At 37.8% G+C, this 26,619-nt stretch overlaps 1 protein-coding gene across 1 annotated transcript in view; it reads left to right on the forward strand.

Moving 5' to 3' along the window:
• Positions 1-26,619, forward strand: part of LOC128984438 (vascular endothelial growth factor receptor 1-like) — an 82,182-nt gene that overhangs the window by 11,079 nt on the left and 44,484 nt on the right. Inside the window, exons 5-8 of the mRNA XM_054403758.1 lie at positions 387-538; positions 3,389-3,563; positions 5,305-5,432; positions 20,987-21,119. Of these exons, the coding sequence (XP_054259733.1) occupies positions 387-538; positions 3,389-3,563; positions 5,305-5,432; positions 20,987-21,119 (588 nt within the window). The remainder of the gene's footprint in view (positions 1-386; positions 539-3,388; positions 3,564-5,304; positions 5,433-20,986; positions 21,120-26,619) is intronic.

Raw genomic sequence — 26,619 nt, forward strand, 5'->3', positions numbered from 1 at the left:
ATGTTTAAAAAAGTAGTAAATATTGATTATTGAGACTCTCCTTCAATAGGGAATGATCAGGAAATACTTGCTCAGCTTCTTCAGACAACGTAACGCTAAGACTCTTCTGTAGCTTTAGATATAGATATACCAACCATATTGTATAAGGTAAGGGTGGTGGTATTCATTGACCCTTCAGAAAGTGTCTAAATTGGAGGTGATGGTAGATGACAGGTCAATCTACAAATTCATACAGATCAAGCAATATTGTATGCGTAATGTTGTAGGTGAAGGTATAATAGAACTTTTAGTATGTGTCAGGGCTAATATAAAAGGCGATGGGCAATTAACAGAAACGTAGAGAGTTACAGTGGCTGTTTGAGTTATAGTGATGTGTGATGTTATAGGATACGTGGTTATCGACTTTCCTGAACATGCCTCGACTGATAGAGACCTGGTGGTGGATACTGGGTCCATATTTGACATTAAATGTCGTGAATATGTTAATATAACTTGGTATTATGATGATACTCTGTGGAAGGAGTATGAGGAATACGAGGTAAATATTACAAGGTCATACAAGTAAAAACAATATGAAAGCTATCAATACACTGAGGCACTCCCATTGCACTATTGCAGGAAAGCTAGTAGAAATCTGAGACCAACGTCATAGTCCTTATTGTACAATTAGTCTCGTCATAATGTAAAAAAATGTTGAAAGAAAATTAACTTCCCGCACAATTATAAACCACATTCTGTGATAAGGTTCTTGAAGGAAAGGGGTCAATCCCTGTTGAGTAATGTTGCCAGTTGAGAGATGCGTATGCAGAAAGGGCCAATCCCTGTTGAGTAATGTTGCCAGTTGAGAGATGTGTATGCAGCAGAAAGGGGTCAATCCCTGTTGAGTAATGTTGCCAGTTGAGAGATGCGTATGCAGAAAGGGCCAATCCCTGTTGAGTAATGTTGCCAGTTGAGAGATGTGTATGCAGCAGAAAGGGGTCAATCCCTGTTGAGTAATGTTGCCAGTTGAGAGATGTGTATGCAGAAAGGGCCAATCCCTGTTGAGTAATGTTGCCAGTTGAGAGATGTGTATGCAGCAGAAAGGGGTCAATCCCTGTTGAGTAATGTTGCCAGTTGAGAGATGCGTATGCAGAAAGGGCCAATCCCTGTTGAGTAATGTTGCCAGTTGAGAGATGTGTATGCAGCAGAAAGGGGTCAATCCCTGTTGAGTAATGTTGCCAGTTGAGAGATGCGTATGCAGAAAGGGCCAATCCCTGTTGAGTAATGTTGCCAGTTGAGAGATGTGTATGCAGCAGAAAGGGGTCAATCCCTGTTGAGTAATGTTGCCAGTTGAGAGATGTGTATGCAGAAAGGGCCAATCCCTGTTGAGTAATGTTGCCAGTTGAGAGATGTGTATGCAGCAGAAAGGGGTCAATCCCTGTTGAGTAATGTTGCCAGTTGAGAGATGCGTATGCAGAAAGGGCCAATCCCTGTTGAGTAATGTTGCCAGTTGAGAGATGCGTATGCAGAAAGGGCCAATCCCTGTTGAGTAATGTTGCCAGTTGAGAGATGTGTATGCAGCAGAAAGGGGTCAATCCCTGTTGAGTAATGTTCTTAGTTGAGAGATGTGTGTGCAGAAAGGAGCCAATCCCTGTTGAGTAATGTTGCTAGTTGGGAGATGTGTATGCAGAAAGGGATCAACCCCTGTTGAGTAATGTTGCCAGTTGACAGATGTGTATGCAGAAAGGTATCAATCCCTGTTGAGTAATGTTGCCAGTTGACAGATGTGTATGCAGAAAAGGATCAATCCCTGTTGAGTAATGTTGCCAGTTGACAGATGTGTATACAGAAAGCGGTCAATCTCTGTTGAGTTAATGTTGCTAGTTGACAGCTGATATGTATGCAGAAAGGGGTCAATCCCTGTTGAGTAGGTAATGTTGCCTGTTGACAGATGTGTATGCAGAAAGGGGTCAATACCTGTTGAGTAATGTTGCCAGTTAATTGACAGATGTGTATGCAGAAAGGGATCAATCCCTGTTGAGTAATGTTGTCAGTTGACAAATGTGTATGCAGAAAGGGGTCAATACCTGTTGAGTAATGTTGCCAGTTAGTTGACAAATGTGTATGCAGAAAGGGTCATCTGTCAGCGGCGAGCGGCAACCTGAGCGGCACGTAAGAGGGAAAACCTTAACCCTAATTTTTTCCATACTTTTCTGGCGACTGAAGTGTTTTAAAACTCCCATGCTGGTCATTCCACAAACATTCCCTGGACTGCACCTCAGTATCGACCCGTATCGCATGTTTGCTCCTGTTTTCTGTCATTTTAGGCCGAACTGAAGCATGACTCACCTGAGCAGCGAGCGGCGTTTTTGCGAAAATCGGTTTTGACTTGGAACCATGAGCGCCGCTGAGCGGTGCCGCTTGCTGCCGCTCGCCGCTCAGACGTATCGTGGCCAACCTCAACGCCGCTCGCCACCCACCGCTCGCCGCTCGCCGCTCAGACGTATCGTGGCCAACCTCAATGCCGCTCGCCACCCACCGCTCGCCGCTCGTATCGTACCCGGGGCCTAAATAAGACCACCTCCGAACATCCTCCATGCCTTGTGCACATTTTCTATTTCCTGACTTTTTTCCCCATTCACATTCGTTAATTCGCATAGACTTCAATAGTGGTTGACAATTGAGACCAGAGACATCTCATCTCTGATTTATATTTTTTGAGTTAGTTTCTTTCACTACTTTTCTCAACACTGTGACGAGGCAAATTTAGGCCTTATAGGTGGGAACTGGCTTAAAAATAGTGGATATAATTTAAGGAACAAGAGTGACATTGGTCTCAGAATTGAACTTGGCTTTGACGGGAGCTTGATCATGATCCTTAATATTTCAAACAATAAACAAACCTCAGATAATTATGAAATTTAATGCTTTCTTAAGCATTTTATATGTTGGAGGGTTCATTAAAAATCGAGTATTATTATCATTTACATTGTTGGTTAAATTAACCTTGAACGTGTTATTTATTCTATAAATTTGTTTTTAAATGGCATATAGGAAACAATTAATGAATAATACTCTTTTACCTAATAATTTTTATGAATATCTTTAATCATAATTTTAGTATGTTATATCACACTACTTGAATAAAAATACAATCTACCTCAGCTAATCTGCAGATTCTTGATAAACAACAGCTTTAATCTAAAATCTTGACTTCATTTAAGACATGTTATATGTAATGTATAGCCATTTGGGTTGATTTAGATCAGTTAGTAAAGTTATAATAAAATCCTCTAACTTATCATAACTATTTTAAACCATTATTGAATATTCAACGGTTCTATGAATTAATTTAATTTGGCAATTACATCATTTTTAACATTTCAGTGCCTTATTGTTTGTTTAACAGGATATGGGGGTGAAAGATGTGATGTTAGAGAAGATGTTAGATGGTGAGTATGTATCCACTCTGACTATACGAGGAGCTTACTACCTGGACACTGGCTACTACACATGCTACCCTGTACATGAGGGAAGAGAGTCAGCAAAGACCCAGAGCATCTATCTTTATGTCAATAGTACCGGTATGTATTATAATAAAGAAAAAATCGTTATTAAAGTCTTTATTGTTGTCAAGCCACTTAAGAGCAGTTGGCATTGTCAGTAACATAAACAAAATATTGCATTATCAACAGTGGGCAGTATGCTTGCTGAGTTTGTGGTGCGGCATACTAACGTCACACCATTGGAGGCGATAAGAACCCGCGGGCCCCCCGCCAGTTGTTTACCAGGCCCCTCTCCCCCAAATAATCTTTAAAAACATTATCACAGGTATTTCCACCTAAACTTGCACTTGGGCTTGGCACGATATGTCCCGTGGCATCGAGGCGTAATTATCTACTTCCATGATCGCGGCAAATTCCTGAATATCTTCATAGGTCATGGAAATATTATCATCTTCCTCAGTGACAGTGGCAAAATCATGAATACTTCCCGCATTTACAAAAACATTATCACCGTCTCCTGAGATCGCGGACTAGTCCCTAACCCTGTATCTCTCGCGGTGACGGAAGTATCATCTTTTTCCGCAATCATCATAATCATAAATATCTCCTGTGGTAAAAGAAAAGTCATCATCATCATCTGTGATAGCTAAAGTCTTGAATATCCTGCACGGTCACGGAAACATTAATATCGTCTTTCACTATCGCAGCAAAATCCTAAATGTCTCCTGTGGGTCGTATGGACGTATGGACATGGTCATCATCACCTCCGGGTAATGTTCTCGTCGACATCGGCAAAAGCGTCAATATTTAAATTGCAAGGGCGTAATCCTCACATACACGTTCGGTGGTCGCGAAGTCCTCACGGTCGTAAAAGCTTGATTTTGTAGTTTGTGCTAGATCTCTCAAGCTTGTAGGCCAGAACTCGTCTCGCCTTGAAAATTGGCATTTTCTATTATAAATCAACATTTTCCAAAGCAAAACAATAATGCTAAATGTTACTCATTTTTAATTGTTGTAAAAAGGTTACCTGTTTCTTGCCTCCTATATAGGTTTACTAGCTGGCCCAACAGACGTCGTCCTGTCCTAATGTGGTTTTATGTCAATGCTAGTTTATTTTCAAGATGAGCTCGTTCCGTTTGCATGGCTCAATCACGTCCTGGTTGAAGTTCGTTTAGTACTCATATAAATATTGTTATGATAGGGGGACATAGGACAGGCCCTCGCGGGCCAGGACGAAATAAAATTTTCCTAAAAATCCTGGTAAAGGCCCTTTAGCTTGTGGGTCCCCCCGCACCGCATGCCCGCCACTGGTCTGCGCTCTCGCCTTCTTTAAGATTTCCTACCACAAACTCAGTCAGTGTAGTGCCACATACATTGTATAAGAAGTTCTTGTGTTTTTGAGTTGTTAATCTTTAAATGATTCCTTGAAACCATTGTTCAGCCAACATTACCACATAAGTGCTTTGAATAGGTTGAAACACGTGTGAGGAATGTCATCTACATTTTCCTTTAAGCCAATACCATTATAAAGTAGTGAGGACCACAGATTTTTAAAAGTATAAATTTGTTTGTGTATCGGTAAACACAAAAACTGCCATAGCATCAGATTTTTGTGAGTCTTTGTACAAACACCAAGAGCGCGATTCTTGTTTCAAACTGGATTTTTTTGTGCGCAGCTCTGGTGTGAACTGCACGTGGTTTAAAGCATGACTAATTTTGTTGTAATTCTAACCTTTTTGATCAATCAAACAAGCATATGAACATCGCTTGGATTGCAGAACTTTTGCATCAGGTGTATTTCATCATCTTACGTTTCCAGATCCTGAGCAATATTTAGCACTACCAAAAGAAAAAAAATTTATTCAAGTTTATATGTCGGAGGTTTTAAACATACCTTGCAGGCCTACAAATCCAAACCTTAAAGTACAACTGAAGAAAGATGATAAGGTAAGGATAAACATCTTGTGATGAGATTGGCTATGTATATTTTTTAGTAACAATTACAGTACTAAAGTAGTTAATGGTCAGTCTTGGAGAAAAAGGCACTTGGCTTAGGAATACATTAAGGAAGAAGGTACTTATTCCTTCTTCATTTTTCTGAAGAAGCCCCTAGCTACTAGGGGTGAAATATCAAGTTTATTGTGTTGTGAACTTTTTGTGTGCTTTCGACTACCATGCAACTCTTTTCTTAGGTACCAGTACCTTTAAAGTAGGTTATAGTGTATCCACTTCTTCCTTTATGTAAAGTAACAACATTAAGATAACAATATTTAAAGCACTAATAAACTTACAAATATATTGTACACTCAGCATTATTTTAAGTAGGTACTTTTTAAAGTACAGTATGGCAAATATCCGCTACATATCAAATTCAATATAAGTTACAGGGTGAGGCAGTGAGAGCATCCCAATTTTCTTTTGTTGTCAAACAATAAGTAAAGCAACAATGAATGAACAGCTGTGCTTATAACATCAATTATAAACCATGCCATTTTAGTAAACATTATACCTGAGGCTATTAACACTGAGATTTTGATGTGGAAAACTATATTTTCCTACAGTTACCTAACAATGTACATGTTCTCTCACTGATTTGAGAAAGCAAAGTGGCCAATTCGCTCATCAGTGAGACAATGTTAACATTGTCTCACTCTAATTACTTTGTCTCACTCCAGATTTGCAACGTGAAGGCACGAAATAGTGAGCGCGTAACATGCAGGCAACGTCGTATGCGCGCGAAATACGTTGGCAGCACTGGCTGTAAATCAGCTGGTCAGCTGTTGTACTGTTGTATTTGTCACTTCACATTAAATGTTATATTAAAAGTTCACTTCTGTGTAAAAATAGGTTATGTTTCTTCACCAATTTATTTGTTTTGTGGTAACTGTAGGAAAAGTATAATGTGCAACTCGAGTTCAAAGTACAATTGCCTCACTCGAGAAACCATTCCTCACTCACCTACGGCTCGTGAGTAAGGATTTCTCTCGAGTGAGTCAATTGCTCACTTTTCTCACTAGTTGCACAAATAACTATTTTTAAATAGTGATTCTTGTGCAAAAACTTTTGGACCACATTCCATCCTTGGTCAGCATGGCGCTGTTCCAGAAAGGAAAACAATGGATGAACTAGGTTAAATTATTTAGAATTAAAGCTTAAACCTTATAAAAATAATCGGTGGGTGCTGCAAAACTCTTTGTAAACCAGCAAATGTTTAAAGAGTGTGAGTCGCAGTAACTCAAAGTCCAAAGAGATTTGCCAGTAAGCTTTTGTTGTTGAAAGCTTTACCACAGACACTGGAGTAAACCATTATACCAGTAAACATTTTAAGTATTATATTGTCTGTGGCTTTACCTTGGCTCTTTCTTGGGAGGGGGGGGGGGGGTTATTCTGATAAGCCACTTGAAGTTCGAGATTTTTCAAAGTCACCACACAGATTTGCTTGAACCGAAGCTAAGAATTGTCCAAAAACCAAAGTGATTCTTGAAGTAATGCTGGAGGAGTTTTTGATGGAATTTTCAAGTGACTAAAAAGGAATGCCAATTAGGACAAGGACATCACTTGCAGGATTATGATTTCAATAAATGGAAAAAATGACTTTGTTAAGTTAAAATGGCAAAAGATAAGCTGTGTTTTGATGTGCTATTTATATCTACTAGTGTACCTGTTGCTCGAATTCGAGCAATTGCTAAGTATTACAGGCATTATTTTAAAACAAATAACAGTCATAATTTCTGATGACTAAAATATTCGACTCAAAGATTATGGAAATACTCAAGATGTACATAATAGATCGATATAATCAACATTTCTTGTAAATATATTTCCTCATAAGATGTTAAAAAATATCTGGTAATTGGTAAATTGGTTCCGATTTAGTGTTTTCTACAAGCCTTAGGCCGCGGCTCCACTTGCCGTAGATTGCCGCGCTGCAAATTGTAGATGGTCAGTTGAGGAAATGGGAATGCAGCGATCAAACGAAGGTGGCTCCATTAGCGTCAGTCTGCAGCACGCTACATTTTACAGCGCGCCGTAGAATGTTGCGTCGCGCGGGAGTGGAACTCGGACCATTTTCACGCTACATTTTGCAGCCAACAGGTGGCTCCACTAGCTGTAGATTGTAGTGCCGCGCCAAGTCACGTACAACCGACAGGCATACATGGACAAGACACACACGCTACAATCAGTTTCGACTTTTTAGTATCCTTAGTTTTTTATTTTTGTGGATTGATTTGTAATCAATGGAGCCTGAACTGGACTGTGAAGTTATTACATTATAAATTATTAAATTATTACATCGGGAGTGTGGAAATCTTGTTTTATAGAGGTTGTGTAGGGGTTTCCTACTTTATATTATAAAGTAAAACAGTAGTGATTGGAGACACAAATACGTGAAAACATTCAATGTTTTTAAGTGCAGCAGTCGTACAATTGTTATAATTATTAGCCCTATAATAAAAAGCTAATAATGGCTGTTTTAGATTATTATTACAGTAATAGGTACAACAAAAACTCACGAAACTCATTGATGTTCACCTTACATTGGTTACTTAGAAATATTACTTCTGAGGGTAATAAAATAAAATAGAATAGAAATAGAGATAATTATAATAATTATAATTATAATAATAATAGAGTAATTCGACACAACAAGGATTGTTGAAGTGAGGGTTCACTGTATAAAATTAATTAGTTAAATTCCAGTACCTACACTAAAATTACCTTAATGTCACTGAAAGCCTTTCCTATACTCCAATTGCTTCTTTTAGTTTGGTATCCTTCTTAAAACGTGTTGATACTGATTCTATTAAGTAATCAAACCAGTTTTGGGACATTTGATAATATTCAAAAAACTTGTCTGAATACTTTTGTAGTTTAGTATGCAATGTGTGGAACATCCCTTCGGACTTTCCGTTGCTTAATATTGGATGAATCCACCATTTTCCTGCTGTGATCGGCGTCATCTTGATAAAGTACACTGATAACAACACTACGAATGTTAATTTGCGGCTTTATACTGGGCCAAGTTGACCTCCGCGCTACACTAAACTGCTAGTGGAGCCACGGTGCCTGTGAGGACGCTGCAGATTGTAGTTCGTACTCTGCTGCTAGTGGAGCCACCAACTGTCACGTGTAGCGCGCTACAATTTGCAGCGCGACAATTTACGGCAAGTGGAGCCGCAGCCTTACTTACTCATAGCCGCATTAGGTTGTCCATAATTTTTTTTTTTTTTTTTTTTTTTTTTTAGGGAGAGGTGGGAAAATGCATTTATGCACACAGGTGGCTAGCCTGTAGTGTGGGACTCCAACGGGTTTAAGGCCCAGAGACTACCCACTAAAAACCTCCTCTACTCTTCGGACACTAGCCTGGGAACACTTGTCGCACTTCATCAGAACTAGGCCGAGTTTGCCTACACCCGAGGGGCTTACGCCGTGTCTAGCCGTTTATTTCTTATAAAATCTAGACTGTGATCCGATCTAGATAGTTCTTTTTAGCTTGAAGGACATTCCGGACAAAGTGCGACCAACAGTCCCAGTTGTCCTCACCCTTCAACAAGGTCTCACAAATCGATTCAATCGACAGCACCCCAAGATGTTGGATGGCCTCCTGGCGAAGCATATCCCATCGTGGACAGCGGAAAAAAGTGTGTTCCGCGTCGTCGGGAATGCATGGGCAGTAAATGCAGTCAGGTGAATTCGTTTTGGCCATCAAGTCCAGGTACGACTGAAAATAGCCGTGACCTGACAAGAACTGCGTGAGGTAATAGTCAACCTCACCGTGCCGCCGTTCCACCCACGGTTGGACCTGTCTAATGAGTCTGGCAGTCCAACGTCCTCGAGTCTCCCTTTCCCAGCTTTCTTGCCACATCTGAAAAGTGCGGGAGCGCTCTTCCGTTCTTGCAGCATCCTTTCCGATGTAGCCTTGTCTCTGGTAGATTGCCTTCCTCTCCGCTGCCAAGAGTTTGACAGGGATAACTCCAGCAATCACCAAAACGGCCGGTTCGGACACCGTACGGTACGCGGAAGCGACCCTGAGTACCGCCTGACGCTGCACTCGTGCGAGCCTCGACCTGTACGCCTCCTTGTTAAGCGCGTCTGCCCACACCTCAGAGCCGTAGAGAAGCACAGACTGGACTGCAGACATCAATAGTCTTCTACGGCTGGACCGGGGACCACCGACATTGGCCATAAGCCTACTAAGAGCAGCGACACTCCTAGCAGCCTTGTCCGCCTTACGGAAGATCTGGTCCCTCCAGCTCAACTTGTTGTCCACCATGACACCGAGGTACTTGGCGGTTCGCGTGGTTTGGACAACTACGTTCCCAACGCGTAGCGGAACGATGGTTTCAATCCGTTTTTTCGTGACGATGACGATCTCTGTCTTGCTCAGAGCGAGTGTCAGACCATGATCAGTCATCCAGGCATTTACAACGCGCATGACTTGGTTCAGTTTCAGTTGGGCTAGCTCAACGTTGCGTGCAGCAATGAGGGCTGCAACGTCATCGGCGTACCCAACTAATAGGTCTCCTCTGGCATCTCAGATCTCAGAAGGCTGTCGTAGGCAGCGTTCCACAAATCTGGGCCGAGTATCGAACCTTGCGCGGCACCGGAAGTAACATCCATCGTCCGCGAACCATCTTTAGTTTCGTAATTAAGAGTTCTGCAGCGCAGGTAGTCCTCGATCAGCCTCAACAGATATGCTGGTACGCGGAAGCTGTTCCTCAACGCGCTCAACATATCGACCCATCTCGCCGAGTTAAAAGCATTCTTGACATCTAGCGTAACAAGAAGCACGACACGGCGAGAGTAATGATTGAAGCTCTCGGCACGCTCTACCGCTCTGTGTACCTCGGATATCGCGTCGATTGTTGACCGACCCTTTCTGAAGCCGTACTGACGAGGAGACAAATCTCCGGCAGCTTCCACGGCAGACGTCAGTCGGCAGCGGATCAGTTTCTCGAAAAGTTTTCCGGCCGCATCCAACATACAGAGGGGTCTGTAAGACGACGGCATATTCGGGTCACCTTTCCCCTTGCTGATTAGCACAAGCCTAGCCCTTTTCCAAGGAGTTGGGAAAACCCCTTTGCACAGGCATGTGTTGTACATTCTCAGCAGTAAGAGGGGGTTAACCGAGAATACCTTCTTGAGAGCCTCACTGGGAATACCATCAGGACCAGGTGCCTTTCTATTTTTCAGGGAGAGGACAGATGATTCCAGCTCTTTAATGCTAAAGAGTGGAATGTCCCCTACCTCGCCGAAAAAAGGCCGCCGAGGATGAGACGGAAAAAGGGCGGTGACGATCCCGTCCATGGTGGTGCCCTCCATGACGGAAGGTGGTGATCGGGCGCCGAGTTTCTGGGTCACAACCTTGAAGCCCAGTCCCCAAGGATCAGAGTCGACATCTTCCTGAAGCCTCCTCCAACAGCTGACCTTGCTCCTGAGCCCGACGGAGAGCTTTCCTCGCAGCCCTATAAGCCGCTGACTTAGCCTCGAAATCCGGGAATCTTCTGGCCCTCATAGCGGCACGTCTGGCTTTTAGACAAGCTTTCCGAAGGTTCGAGATCTCTAAGGTCCACCAGTACACAGTTTGCTTATCGCGACGGTGTCCCCTGCATGGCATGGCCTGATCACAAGCCGAGACAATCAGTTCCATCGTGGACGTTACCAATGCCTCAGCGTCAGCAGGTGCAGCAGAATTCACCAGCGCTCCCCGTGAGATTACGTCAGTGAACTTCTCAACGTCCAGCTTGTCCGTATTCCATCGGCGTGGCCCAGATCGTGATACGGGCGCTTGATTATGGTGTTCATCCAGTATATCAAAAACGATGTACTGATGATCACTTGCCGTGAGGTCTTCGATGACCCTCCAGTTGGAGATCAGTGCTAGTAGTGATTCCGACGAGAAGGAGATATCGGGGATTGAACCTCTCATGCCGGGGCGCCGGAAAGTAGGCGTGAATAACAGGTTGTCCATAATAACGATTATAAATTCTAAAAAAAAAAATTATTTCTATTTCTTCTCCTTGGTGGTGTTCTATGACTTCCATATGTTTCCAAAGTTTGCAAATTGGCTCTTTCAATGATACTAAAAAATGCAGCACAGTGTTAATTCAGTTTTCTTTTTAGTATATCAAATTATCCAGGCTCTCTCGCTTTTTTCCATTGTAATATTTACACCAACCCAAATTCAAATAGAAAATATTTCTTTTCAACTAAGTCAGTAAATTTTTGTAGCAAATTGTTAAATTAGCAAACTTATTGACTGTTTACAATTAAGATAATGTTCTTTTTCCCACTTTTAATTTCTAGCAACAGCTGGAGTTTCATTACAATGTTTGTTTCCCATGTTAATCTTATAGAGAAATACAAATCATTAAAGGCCCCCAGGGCCTCACTCTCTAATTTCCCTAAAAAAAAGTTTCCTGCACAACTTCACGTTACGCTCTTTCCAACGACATCAAAAACATGTCAATCGGTTCAGAAGTTTCGGAGGAGCAATTGTCACAAAAAACCCGCTTGCATATTAAATAAGTACTAGTGCACCTGTTGCTCGAATTTGAGTGATTGCAAAGTATTACAGGTGTTATTTCAAAATGAATAACAGTCATAATTATTTCCGATGACTTTAAAAGAGTAAACTCTAAGATAATTTAATCAATCACTCCATTCCAGTTATCGAAACTGAAAATGAACGCTCTTGTGTGTATCGTGTGTTTACTATGAACAGCTGTAATTAATACAAATTATTCGTCTGCTTAAACAATATTAATTTTTCATGAGAAATACATTGGTATTTTGATGGCCTGTGTGGCACAGCTCGAGGACGAATTTATTACATGAATTCGTGAAAGGGGGTGTCTACACAAAAAATAATTAATTTTGACACATCGTTTGTAAAAATCCGTCCATTATTATCAGAGGAGTAGTGTTTCGTAGAAATCACCTTCACGTATCTAATCTATAAAAGAGGATCTATGAAAGAGGAGGTATGTATGTACAAGTTGCTATACCTACCCGTGCTTTTGCAACGGGAAGAAAATGCGACCTAGAGAGAGCTAATAAAGTGGTGCTGATGTGTGTTTTAAAGTACCGGTACAGCAACTCTATAATTTAGTTTGAAAATAAAACTGATTTATAAAGCATAAATCTATTTATTTTCAAACCCCTACTTTTGATGTTAATAGATCCCTTAGAATATGACAACATACCTTAGTGTAGTAATAGCATCAATTATTGCTTCATATTTGTGCTTCATGAATGACATGTTTTACCATTTTCTTCAATTTTAGTCAAGCTACTTCACATGTAGTTAACTATATAAATTAAAAAATGAAACTTTGAGCAATACTTTACAAAACATACATACAACCTCACTTTAAAACCAAACATAACCCTCCTCAATCTACATAAAGCAAAGCAAACATCTTATTCGAGTAAATAAACAAAGACCAGTTCATTGTACTGACCAGCTGTTTCATTAACAAAATTAAATTAAATCATTTAAACATTGGAAGCATGCCAGGCGTAGCAATAAATAAGAGCAATTAAATTAAACAGCTGATCAAAATGTAAACAATTGTATTCTTCGAATAAGAATAACATGGGAACTTTCAAAGCCACTGGGGCAGAGCCCAAGGGACTTTTTCAAGTAAGGCTAGTTTGCAAATCTACGCGACACGCTCTTTTCAATGAGACTTCAATGGATAAAATCGGTTTTGAAATGGCGAAGGAGTTCAACCGACAAAGTTTCATGTAGCGTATTAAATTATATAGATAGATTTGAATAAATAAACAAACACCAGTTCATTGTACTGACCAGCTGTTTCATTAACTAAATTACAAATCATTAAAACATTGGAAGCATGCGAGGCGTAGCCCTTTGGAAATCAGCCTGTGGGGCAGAGCCCTTAGGAAATTCGTCCATATCAATACTTTTCGGCATATCTACACACTCTAAGCTTCATTTTGATGTGCCATATGCCTATATTTTTATTTGGTAAATGACCTTAACTCAACTGTTTACATAAAATTTGATTGTATAACTTTAATAATATAATAGATGTGTGTATATACAGGGTGACAAAAAGTCTGGAAACGGTTTCATATCTTTTTAACTAAATCCGTTAGAAAATTCAAACCTTTCACATCAACTTACATGTATGAAATCTACTTTTTCCAAGTGTTATTATTTTTTTACCTCTACCAGGGGACGACCCATGAGGAGTAGGTACATAATTTTTAATGTAAGCATAGGTTGATGTGCACATCGTTTTAAAGGGTTAGTCAAGTGGAGTTCTTTGGCGGAAACCGCGTCAAAAAAGGTTCATCCGTTAAAAAATGGCGGCTGTCCAAAGTTCTTGTGGAATATCCCAGATAGCAAAAAATACTTGATTAAAGCTTGAAACAAGTTTGATTTGTCAAATCTGCAAACTTGAATCAAGTTTGCTCGGATGGGTCCGTAAACTTGATTCAAGTTAATATCATGCGTCGAAGTTCCCACTCTTCCAGTTTGAATAAAATTTGAAACATCTAATTTGAATAAAACTTGAAATTTCTAATTTGAATAAAAATTGAAACATCTTATTTGAATAACACTTGAACTATCTAATCTAAATATAAATTGAAAAAATACTTGATTCAAGCTTGAAATAAGTTTGGTTTGTCAAATCTGCAAACTTGAAGGATCGGGTTTGTAAACTTGATTCAAGTTAAAATCATGCGTCGAAGTTCCCGCTCTTTCAGTTTGAATAAAACTTGAAATATCCAATTTTAATAAAACTTGAAATTTCTAATTTGAATAAAAATTGAAACTAATATAATATAAATACCTCGTCACAGCTCTGTAGTTTCTGTAGATTACAGCTGTTTCGGCATCAAAATGCCATCCTCAGATATACATACATCCACCTGAATTGGCGTCGTTAAACTGTACACATACACGAACACGATAAAAACACGTAAAACAAGAGACAGGCCTGTCGCGTACATGATTGCTACGAGTACGGTCAGCTTCCTTTTTAATTGTTTTTGTACAATTATTGGTTACGGAGAGAAAAAATATACATTTTAAAATTCCCATGTTATTCTTATGGAGAATATTGTAAAATGTCGTAGTTTGCTTGTTTTTGACCAAACTTAGTAAATTTATTTATTTGATACTAAGTAATTAATATTTTACTAAAAAACACACTTTTTTACCCTCCTTGTAGCAGCAAGCCTATGTACTCATTAAAGCTAATGTTAATTAAATACATTTAATTGAAAATCAATTCAGGCAAATGGAAATTCACTTAGTCGGCAGGTTTGCTGCGGCGGGGGTATTTTTTAGCTTATACAGTACTTGAGTAATCATAATGATAAACAATAAAAAACATTTTTATGAAAAACCATTATGCAGTAGACTCCTTTTTACCCGAACACCTAGTAACCAGACTGCACTCAGCAGATGTAGTTCTTAAACCAGACAATTTTTATCAGTACGGTTTAACCACCCTGGATCGGCAGGAAGTGAGCGGTGCTGAAACAACTTGTTTTGTAGGATAGATTTGAGACCATTCATCACATGTCTAAAGATTAAAATATTTAAAAGGTATAAAGTCTTGGCATCTTGTGTTTTGTTTACAGTAATTATCCCAAAGGTCTATAGTTTGGCTAATTTTACAGAATTAACATTATTGGCTTAAATATATTTTGCATTAGACTTTAATCATGTAACAAGTATGCAGTTGTAAGTATGTTGTTGGGTGTCTCAGTTTCAAGTGTCTCCTTCCCTGTATAATTGAGTCCACTGTACAGTATTATTAGGCTACCAATGGAATTCTATTAATGGTGAGTTGAATAGTTAGTTAGTGACAATTTTTTATCCTTACCTTCTTTCACATCTGGTTTTGGCTTGTTGAAGCCACTTAGCAACAACGCTTGTAACTTTGGCTTCCGTGACTTCACTTATGCCCAACATTTTCTGTGCAGCAGCTAAAAAAAAAAAAAAAAATACTTAAAATGAACTTAATACAGAATAGTAGCCTACATTTAACCCCTAAGACCTAAAGTTTGTCTTTCCATTTCAAACATGGGGTTAAGTTTTATTTCTGAAGTTCAAGATTTTACTTTCATATTAGGTTATTTTAATAAATCAATTGTTTAACAAGTTCACTACTGATCGGTACTTGCGCCGGTAGGGCGATCAAAATAGACCGATCCTAATATTTAACGTCACTGATGGACTAAAGGTAGTAAATTATTCAGTAGCGATTATCAGCAAGATTGGTTAGTAAGGTTAGGTTATGACAGTTTAATTTTTATATTACACAAATTATAAATTTTTTTATTTTTTTACTCTCATTTTGTCCGTATTAAAATTCCGCAGGTGAAATAAAAATTGTGCCCCCCTACAGTGCCTATCTTAACCGCTTCTGGTTAAAAAAAATGTGTATAACTTTATTTAGAAGATCTTTATTACATAACCTGTGAAACTTAAGCCTAGACCTAAGTTATTTTAGTTATAAAATATTTATATTATTTATGTTAAAACACCCAGGTACAGTTCTGCAATAAACCTACAAAAGGCCTATTTTATATCATCAGATGCAACTTTTATTCGATAATTTAACTTAGGTAACCTTAAAATATTAACTTAAGTTAAGTTAGGATTATGTTATTTTCCCATAAAATACTTAAGTAAAGTTATAACTTTAAATGTTTGACTCAGATTTAAATGTTTCATTCAATGTAAATTATTAAGTTTAACTTAGGTCAGAGTTTCTCAAGGTGTGGTCCGCAAGCATTTTTTTGTGGGGTCCACGAAAAACATTTTAATCAAATTTATTTTTATATGTATTGTATACTAGCAGAGTACCCGTCCTTCGTACGGGGTTGGCGTATAAGTATAAAATGCTTATTGCAGTTATACTCGTGCTTTGTGTTTGCAATGGGGGAGGACACAGTTTGAGTAAATTTGGTTCTTTTAACTTACGGTAATTTACACATCTACTATAGCCATAATAATGTGCTACCACTTTACCTAAACAATAGAGACGAATAAGTTACCAAATATTCGCACAATCACAAATTATTTATAAATAAAAAACTTAAGCATAACTGTAAACAGTCCTATTTTTTGTCAGTTCCCATTGTGTATCATAGCTTTTTGTTGCTGCTTGGGTCAAATAAGCTGTTGTCATATATGAAAAAAAATTAGTTCTGCACCCTATTAGTAAACACTATAACTTTTTAGTACTATTGAATATCATAGAACCAACTCGTGTAGTTGAAACCGCTGGTAAAATTATTTTATTCATTTTAAATTTGAATACTGATAAGGTTAACATGGAAATCTCCAAAGCCACTGGGGCGGAGCCTGAATGGGTCTTTGAGATAAGAATATGTCTATATGTTAATTGGGAACGAAAGCTATAATCATACCGAATTTCAGCTCGATCCGACCAGTAGTTACTTAATGCGTGATTGAACTTCAAACAAATAAACAAACACACAAACTTTCACATTTATAATATTAGTAAGATTATATTATACTAGCTGAAAGTAAATAAAAGAAAAGTCTTATAACACTTAAAATATATATTTACACTTATACTGTTACTCACAAGACGGTAAATATACAAAACAGATGGTAAGTGGTGATCGATTTCGATTGGACACTCCAATCATCATCAGATCCAATAGGCGAATGTACCCATTCTTCTAGGTCTGATGATGATTGGAGTGTCCAATCGAAATCGATCACCACTTACCATCTGTTTTGTATATTTACCGTCTTGTGAGTAACAGTATAAGCGTAAATATATGTTTTAAGTGTTATAAGACGTTTCTTTTATTTACTTTCCGTAAATTTAATAACACGTAAAGTGCTGATCAAGAAGTTATTTAATTATAATAGCCTATTTTGCTATAGGCTAAAGGATTAAGGTTAAGAAATATGCAAAAAAACTTAAACCTAAATAAATAACCTAGCCTACTTATTTATTTAGGTTTAGGTTCCTTTGCATTTTTCTTAATGTTGATTTTAATAAGTAGCTTAAACTAGCCTACAGTTTTCTATTTAAGATATATCCTAAATACAGTAATGACATCTAGTGATATGCATCCGTTCCAAACCCTATCACTCACTCCTATCCTATCCTATCACTACGTATTTTCTATCGATCGTCTATTGATACTTCCCCTAGGGTCAAGTAGAGCCTCGTCTTCTAACCCCTCCCTGAGGAGATAGTTTAAAAAGTTACAACACGCACTCATGACCTTACCATTGTACCATGCTGGTAAAATGTGCTGATGAAAAATCGTACGACGACTGTAAATCAATCGCTCTAAGCAAAACGGTCGCCGTAACAGCGATAGTAACAGAGCGATTATCGCTGTGCGACTATCGCTACAGTCGCTCCGAGCAAAATAGGCCTTAAGTTAAGTGGACTAAATCAAAGTAAGTTAACCTAACTTAATGCCAATTTTTAGTTTAATGGAGAAAAAATTTTGTAGCCTACCTATATCAGAAACTAATCGCCTGAAAGCTGACCAGACTCTTACTGCGATTAAACGTAGGTTACTGCATTTTATCTGACAGTGTCACTAACAAAGTAGCTGCTTAAATACTTATCGAGTAGGCTACTGAAGTAACTTAGCTTTAAGTCCCTAGCCCTAAGTTATAAGTTACCTACACATTAAAATATCATGGTATAAAATATGGCATTAAGTTAAGTCTAAAGCCGGGTTTTCCTAGACGCGGAAGAGGAGCGCGGAGAGCGGAAAATCGAGTAACATGGCATTCCGCTCTGCTTCCTAGGAAAACAGTACCGGTAACATTAAACTATTTAAGACAAGAGGAGTTCACTCTCCACGCTACTCTCTCCCCGCCTAGAAAAACCCAACTTTATAGAATAGACTACAACGTAACTTAGGCCCATTATGGCTAATCTAGGCTATAACCTACCATAGTCTATACTATGAACAGTGACGACAATGCCTAGGCCTAAGTTAGACCATACCAGTACCACAATACCTAAGTATCTTACATGGAGAGCTTGATATCCAAGCTGGTAAAAAAAATATGTTTTTATGCATACAAACAACTCTAAGTTAGGCCGATAAGTTGACAACATTTATTTTTTAGGCTAGGCTACTCATTGCACGTAGGCTTACCAACTCAAAAGTGGCTGACTTTAGGCTAAAACTTACTTGGCTCTTTCAAAATTTTCACTGATTTTGAGTTTACTTAATTTCTTCCTAGGCTATTCTTGTAATTAACTTAAGACGATTTGATTTTGTTAGTCACAATCCTTGAGTTTACTTAGTTTGTGCTAATAAGAACTTACCTTGATGGATAAGAAGAAATAGGCCTAGATGAAACTTAATAACAAATCAGCTTTAACAATATAATATTATAACTTGAACAACTCAGCACCAGAATATCGATATTCTCAACTCAATGAGAGAGATTGAGAATGAATCACTTACAAATACACAATAAACAAAACAAAGCAATATGGCCGATGGCATCTTCAAGTGTCGGTCCCACCGTTAACTTAGCGTCGTTCCCGTTCCCGCTCGGAATTATGGGTAACTTACACTCGACTCCAATTCGAATCCAACGTGATACTTAAAAGCTGTAATTTCAAACCAACGTAAGCGTAATGGAAGTGCATTGTGGGTAATATTACACTCGACTCGGATTCGAATCTAATGTGATATTTCAAAGCTGTTAATACAAGCAAGTGCAAGCGTAATAGTAGTGTGTTGTGTATACTCGAATCCAGTTTGAATCTAATGTGACATTTCAAAGCTGTTAATTCAATCCACTGTAAGCGTAATTCAAGTGTGTTACACGAAGTTGACATTTGACTCGAGTTTGAATCTAAAGTGACAATTCAAAGCTGTCATTTCAAGTAAAAGCAAGCGTAATTCAAGGCTTGAAGCAAGCTTACGTGCTATCTGGGTTACCTGCCCAGGCCTTAGTATTGGTAAATACTCGTATTAAACATTAGCTTGAGAGCTGAAAACCGGTTAAATTTGTTTTGAATATTGAATAATATTAGTCTATGAGCTAGTTGACTTTAACTCAACTAGCTCATAAGACTAATATTATTCAATATTCATAACAAATTTAACCGGTTTTCAGATTTCCCGGCTAATGTTGACTATATGAGTATTTAACAATACTATGGCCGGTGCAGGTATATTCCGCAAGAACTTTGGACTGCCGCCATTTTGTAACGGATGAACCTTTTTTGACGCGGTTTCCGGCAGTGAACTCCACTTGACTAACCCTTTAAAATGATGTGCACATCAACCTATATGCTTACATTAAAAATTATGTACCTACTCCTCATGGGTCGTCCCCTGGTAGAGGTAAAAAAATAATAACGCTTGGAAAAAGTAGATTTCATACATGTAAGTTGATGTGAAAGGTTTGAATCTTCTAACGAATTTAGTTAAACATATATTAAGCCGTTTCCAGACTTTTTTGTCACCCTGTATATATATACGGTACGTTATGGACTCCAAAACCGCTCAAAACAGATTGTAATGAAACTTTCAGTCATTATTGTAATGAATGTATGTAATGAATCTTTCAAGGATGGTTTGAAAACTATTTTACTTCTAATCCAAAAATATTAAACCCCAATCGCAGCACACCTGTGCACTCAACAACGTTTAAATTCTCCAATTTTAATTTGTAAACATAAAAACCTTTATCAAATTATTATAAACAATAAAAGGGATGGCAATGCCTTAATATTTTTTATCTTTTGTTCTATACCCTCACAATATAACATAAATTATTAAGAGAATAATAATCGTGCTTGCTATCTCGGGTATTCAAATGCCTCTCAATTTGTCATCTACCCACCACATTACTGTCATTAAAAGAAGGAACTCCAATAATACTAATGTGAAACTTAAACTCACCGAAGCTGTGCAATGTTACTAGACTGACGATTAAAAAATGACACCAAAATTGATTGAAGCAAAAATTATCAGTGGTAATTTTAAAGGAGAAATAGTCTTAATCCTAAGAATACTGATGATTTTATCCTAATTACCCGCTGAATTTAAGAAACTACAATTTCTTTTGTTCTTGCTTTCGCAATCACTATTATAAGACACTGGGGCAATCCCTGACTATTGTCGGTTTAAATTTAGAAAATGCATACTTTTCACACGGACAGCTGTATGTTGCATGCTCACGTGGTGGTAGGTCCGCCTGAAAACTTTTATACACCTAATGAAAAAACAAAAAACATTGTTTATCCACTAGCAATTAAGTAAAATATTCTATTTTTATTTTTGGTATACACTTTTATTATTCATCGTAATGAACAAATTACCATTTAAAATAATAGTTGTTAAGCGCAGCAAAGCGCCATGTAATTGCTAGTTATAAGGATAGATAGGGTGAATATTATTGAATTGGTACTATTTATAAATTGGGGCGGTTTCATTGCCTCACCCTGTCTGGAACGTTAATTTACTTCTTCTCATATTTTCAGGTGGTTCCTGCAAAATACGACCCTCACAAAGGCTTTGAATTGAATACTACCGCAGTTAATCAAGGAGGATATTTCAAATGTGTCTATAGTGATAATATCACCTCTAACGAATTGGATTTATTGGTCGAAATTAGTAAGTTGTTTATTAACAGGAAGATTTGTTTTGTTTTGTTTGGGTACAAAAAATAAATAATAAAACTTTACGTTTTGAGGGTCAAAAATGTAATAACCCAATTTTTCACCCATAAAACTTGGTTCCGATGGTCCGATCTTGCTATTCATCAAACTCATTCAAGTTTATTCCTCCCCAAACCTCCAAGACCAAATCACATCAAAAATTACCCAAGTTATTGTGTTTACGAACATATATATTAGTTGCTGATAGGGAAATAAGTCCCAAAAAAAGCTCAAATTTAAAACAAATTATCGTAATATTCAAACATACTCAGAATCAATATCAATGTGCCTGGACTATCTGGATATAGATTAACCCTGCACACCATATATAAAAAAAAAAAAAAAAAAAAAAAAAAAAAAAAACTGTCACTTTGTTTTCTTTTGTTGGTGTTATTTACAATAAATAATAATTTGAATCACTCCAGAAGCTTAGCTCTGCCTAAGGCAGTAAACATATACCGTAATTGATTGTGAATAAATATTGGTTTAATAAGTTAGTTAGTCTTGTAAAGTCTATCCCATTATAGTAAAAATAGGCTTCTCAGAATGGAATTTTAAAAATTGTCAGCGTGAAATATGAAAAGGCATATAAAGGTCTGTTGGGATAAGCTTGATTTCCATTCTTACAACACCCATCTTTTATTAATCTTATTAGGGGTGTTGACAGCATTGTATTGGCAATATAGACCTTTATGTAGTTATGCATGGGTAAAATGTAAAACAATACCCCCGCTGCAGCAAACCTGCCGACTTAGAGAATTTCCATTTAACTGGATTTATTTTTAATTATTAATCTATTAAATTAACATTTTTATGTTTAATGAGTACCTAGGTTAGCTGCTACAGGGAAACTAAAAAAGTGTGTTTTTATTAAAATATCAATAGCTTAGTATGAAATAAATGAAAACGTCAAGTTTGATCAAAATTTATCCATAAACAAGCCAACTACAACACAACATATTATAATATTCTCCATAAGAATAACATCGAAATTTTAAATTAAAAATTTTTTTAATTTTCTCCGTAACCAATTATTGTACAAAAACACTTTGTAAATGGTCGGCATGCTGCCTGTGTTCTTTGTCATCAATGTTCACTCTGTATGACAATGGTGCTGTTTTCCTTAGCACTACCCCTTCTCTCCAATTTTCATTTGGATTCCGTTTCACCCAAACTTTATCACCTGCATTAAAGTCTTTACGTTTAGAGTGGATATCATGATAAAACTTTTGGCGTTCTGACGACTGTTTCATCTTTTCCTTCACGTCCGGTCTTAGGGTGTCAATCAAAGTTCTTGGGTTTCTTTTCAGGAAAAGTTCAGCTGGTGTCCGTCCAGTCGATGAATGTGGAGTTGTCCTGTATGAGAACAAAAGTGTATGGAGTCTTTGCTCGTGATCATTTATGTCAATCATGAGATACTTGTTTTGAAACGTCTGAATTACTCGTTCAACACAACCATTGGAACGACTGTGGTAAGGAGTGGTTCTGATGTGAATCACGTTATTACTGCGGCAAAACTCTCTAAATTCTTCTGAGACAAACTGATTTCCATTATCAGTAACAATTTGTTTCACAAGTCCATATCTACAGAAAAGTTCACGAAGTCGTCTTATCACAGTGTTGCTTGTAGCGTTTTTCATTGGAAATATTTCCAACCATCGAGAATATGCGTCTATTACCACTAACCACATGTATCCGTCAAAAGGTCCTTTGAAATCAATATGTAATCTTTCCCAAGCATTTTCCGGTATATTCCATGAATTGAGTGGCGTTTCCACATCATTTTTCCTGAATGTTTGGCATCTTGTACAAGTTTTCACTAAGTTTTCAATGTCATCATCTATTTTTGGCCAGTAAACATACAACATTGCCAAAGAGCGCATGGCAACTATTCCTGGGTGTGAAACGTGGAGGTAACTAAGAACGTCTCCTCTAAGGGACTTGGGAATTAATATTCTTTCTTGCCACAATAAAATCCCCTCTTCATAAGATAGTTCATGTCTCTTGTCATAGAATATCTTCAAATTGTCCGGAATTGAACTTCGATCGGGCCATCCCCTGACATAATAGGATATAATGTGTTTCAGTTCATCATCTCTGTGAGTGTTATCTTGAAGCGTACGTTTTGTAAGTGGCAAATCTTCAATTCTCATAGATCTTACTTGGTTTACTTCACCAAGCGTCTGATACGTATCAATATTTGTTCCTTCTTCTAAAGGTAATCTACTTAGACAATCTGCCAGAACATTATCTTTTCCAGCCCTGTAGTTTATATCGTAGTCGTATCCACTGAGGATAATAGCCCATCTTGCAAGTCTGGAAGCGGCATGTTTAGGTATAGGCTGCTTTGCCCCAAAGATTCGTTCAAGTGGTTTATGATCACACAAAAGAGTGAAATGTCTACCATAGAGATATTTGTAGAATTTCTCAACACCAAAGATAATGGCCAGTGCTTCCTTATCTATAGAAGAATAGTTCTGTTCTGCTGAATTTAATGTTCTTGAAGCGGCTGCAATTGGTTTCTGACTGCCATCAGGACAACGATGAAGGAGAACTGCTCCTAATCCAATATTGCAAGCATCTGTTGCAAGGATAAGTGGAAGTTTAGGATCATAATGTACAAGTACCATATTGTTTGAAATGTTGCTCTTAATATGGTTGAATGCGTCCTCACAGTCACTATTCCAGGCCCAAGTTGAGTTCTTGTGCAAAAGTCTGTGTAAAGGAAAACAAAGAGATTGCAAATTTGGAATAAATCTTGAATAGTAATTCACAGATCCAAGAAATGATCTAAGCTCAGAAACGTTCTTTGGTGGGGGTTGTTTCTTGATAGCTTCTACACGATCTTCAACAGGCTGAATACCCAGAGCACTAATTTTGTGCCCAAGATAAGTCACACTTTGTTTGAAAAGCTGTAGTTTATCTTCACGCGTGCATAGTCCTGCTCTCCTCAATATATTTAAAACTGTTTTGAGCCTATCAATGTGTTCTGGTCCACTTATACCGCCTACACATATGTCGTCAAAATACCACGCACAATCATCGATACCAACTAATAATTGATCCATCAGCTTTTGAAAAATCTTAGGTGCAGTCTTAATGCCAAAAGGTAATCGATTGAAGGTAAAATATCCTTTATGTGTCGCTACCACTAGATATTTTTTTGATTCTTCGTCCACTGGAATCTGTAGATACACATCCTTCAAATCAATAACTGAAAAAAATTTTGAACCATTCAACTTAAGCACTGTTTCTTCAAACGTAGGGATGCAGTATTCGTCATCGATTAAATGAGGGTTGATTGATACCTTGAAATCTGCACATAATCGTACCTCACCATTAGACTTCGGTACAACAACTAAAGGAGAAGCACAAAGGATCGGAGTAGTAGCCGGATCCACAGGTTCTAAGACCCCTGAGGACACTAAACGATCTAGTTCCTTGCTAGTTGCACTGTGTAATGCGAACGGAACAGGTCTCGGTTTGTGTATTGGCAATTGTACATCATTAGCTACTCCAACCTTAGCTTTGAAATTTTTCACTGTTCCTAGGTTATTGGTAATTATGTCTTTGAATTCTTTATATATCTTACGTTTCTCCCCCTCTTTGTCTATAATGTCCGTGTTAATATGATTGACGCTATAAGAATTTTGCTTACATACATGTTCACAGTTAGGATCTAGATTAAATGCTACAATCCAATCTTTACCAAACAAAGGTGTCCCTGAAACACTGTCAGTGACAGCAACACTTAATTGCAAAGTAGTTGAACCTAACGAAACAGCGACCTTAGTCTCGCCGAGCATAGGTATCCTAAATGACGGATAAGCACCCAGCTCCTCCGTAGGAGTCAGTGCCGGTTCACCAATTTGTTTCCACGTAGATTTACTAATTATAGTTCTTGCAGCAGCAGTGTCATATTCCATCGTTATTGGAACCCTATTTATTGTTAAATGAACAACGTAACAAAATTTCTCTACATTATTAATTTGACTTATGTTCTTTACCAAACCGGGAGGCTCAGCTCCTAGCTCATCAGATATGTCAGGACATCCGTCATTATTTTGACGGAAAAAGTCTACATTGCCACTATAATCACTCATTCCAGCAAACTTATCAATTTGTTTGACATAACGTCTTGAAAGATTTTTCTCAATGACGACATTATTGGATTTCAGACAAACTCGTTCAAAATGCCCCATTTTCCCACAAGCTCTACATTGAATATTCATTGCCTTGCAATACTCACCTGTTTTATGTTTTGCTAACCCACACCTCAAACACTGTGACTCAGGATTCAAGTTGATTCTAGTACTGTCCCTTTTGTTAGTAGTTCGTGTAGCCCCTACCTTATTTACCTGTGCGTCACATGAAAATGTCCCAAGTGTTTCTATTTGTTGTTGTTGAGAATGTGCCATTTCCATGAGGTAGGCGTCTAAAACGATGTCGACAAGTCTTGCTTTTTCCTCAGGATGTTTTCTGATGAGTTCTTCTTGCATTTTAGGACCATTTAAGCCCAATAAGAACTGGTCTCGCAGTCTTTCATCAAGTGTATCTTTAAACTCACATTCCGTGGCACCAGCTCTCAAATTGTTAACAAATATGCGTATAGATTGATCTTTGTTCTTCACGATTTTTCCAAATTTTAGTCTTTCGGCCAAATAGGATGTTTTTGGTTTATAGAAATTCGAAATAAACTCAACAATTTCCTCGTAGTCTACTGTTAAAATAGGTGTTGGATAAAAGTTATCAACCACAATTCTATAATGTTCAGCACCAATCCATTTCAGAAGTAAAATTCTTTTAGCTTCTTGATTGTGTTGTAATCCACAAACAATTATTTCCAACTCAAACCTTTGGTAGTAGTACTTCCATGTTTCTTTGGTAGCATCAAACTTCTCGAACTTGAAATGAGTTAAACTATGTGTAGTAGGTTGTTCCACTGTTAATGTAGATGATGTGTCGTCATTGTCATATTCCTCATGTCCGTGCAGCGCCATTATGTAACGTTATTACATTTAAAATAGAATAAAATATATGAATGAAGAATCTTTTATTGTCAAACATTTATATCAAAAGTAACAAGTAAACAAACATTGTTTTTTTGAAAACATCTGATTGAATTAAACTACAGAACAGTATTTCAGCATACATAACAAACTTTGATATACTAAATTATTTGTTTTTTTAAGCTCTTCAAAAAGGTCTGGAGAAAAATTTATAAATTTTGTGTTTTACGTGTAAAAAATGAGAAAAACCCCATTTTTACCCCATAAACCCCCCCCCCCATTAAACCCCGTTCCCATGGTCCGAAGATGCTGGTTCGCGAACTCATTAAAGTTTATCCCGCCTTACACCTTAAAACCAAATTTGATCAAAATCGGACAAAAATTACTCAAGTTATCGTGCGGATGGACACATATATGAATTCACAATATGACACACAAATGAACTTC

This window comes from Macrosteles quadrilineatus, unplaced genomic scaffold, assembly GCF_028750875.1.
Source record: "Macrosteles quadrilineatus isolate MER2022 unplaced genomic scaffold, UCM_ALF_1.0 Scaffold_2__2_contigs__length_208266976, whole genome shotgun sequence".
Classification (NCBI taxonomy): domain Eukaryota; kingdom Metazoa; phylum Arthropoda; class Insecta; order Hemiptera; family Cicadellidae; genus Macrosteles; species Macrosteles quadrilineatus.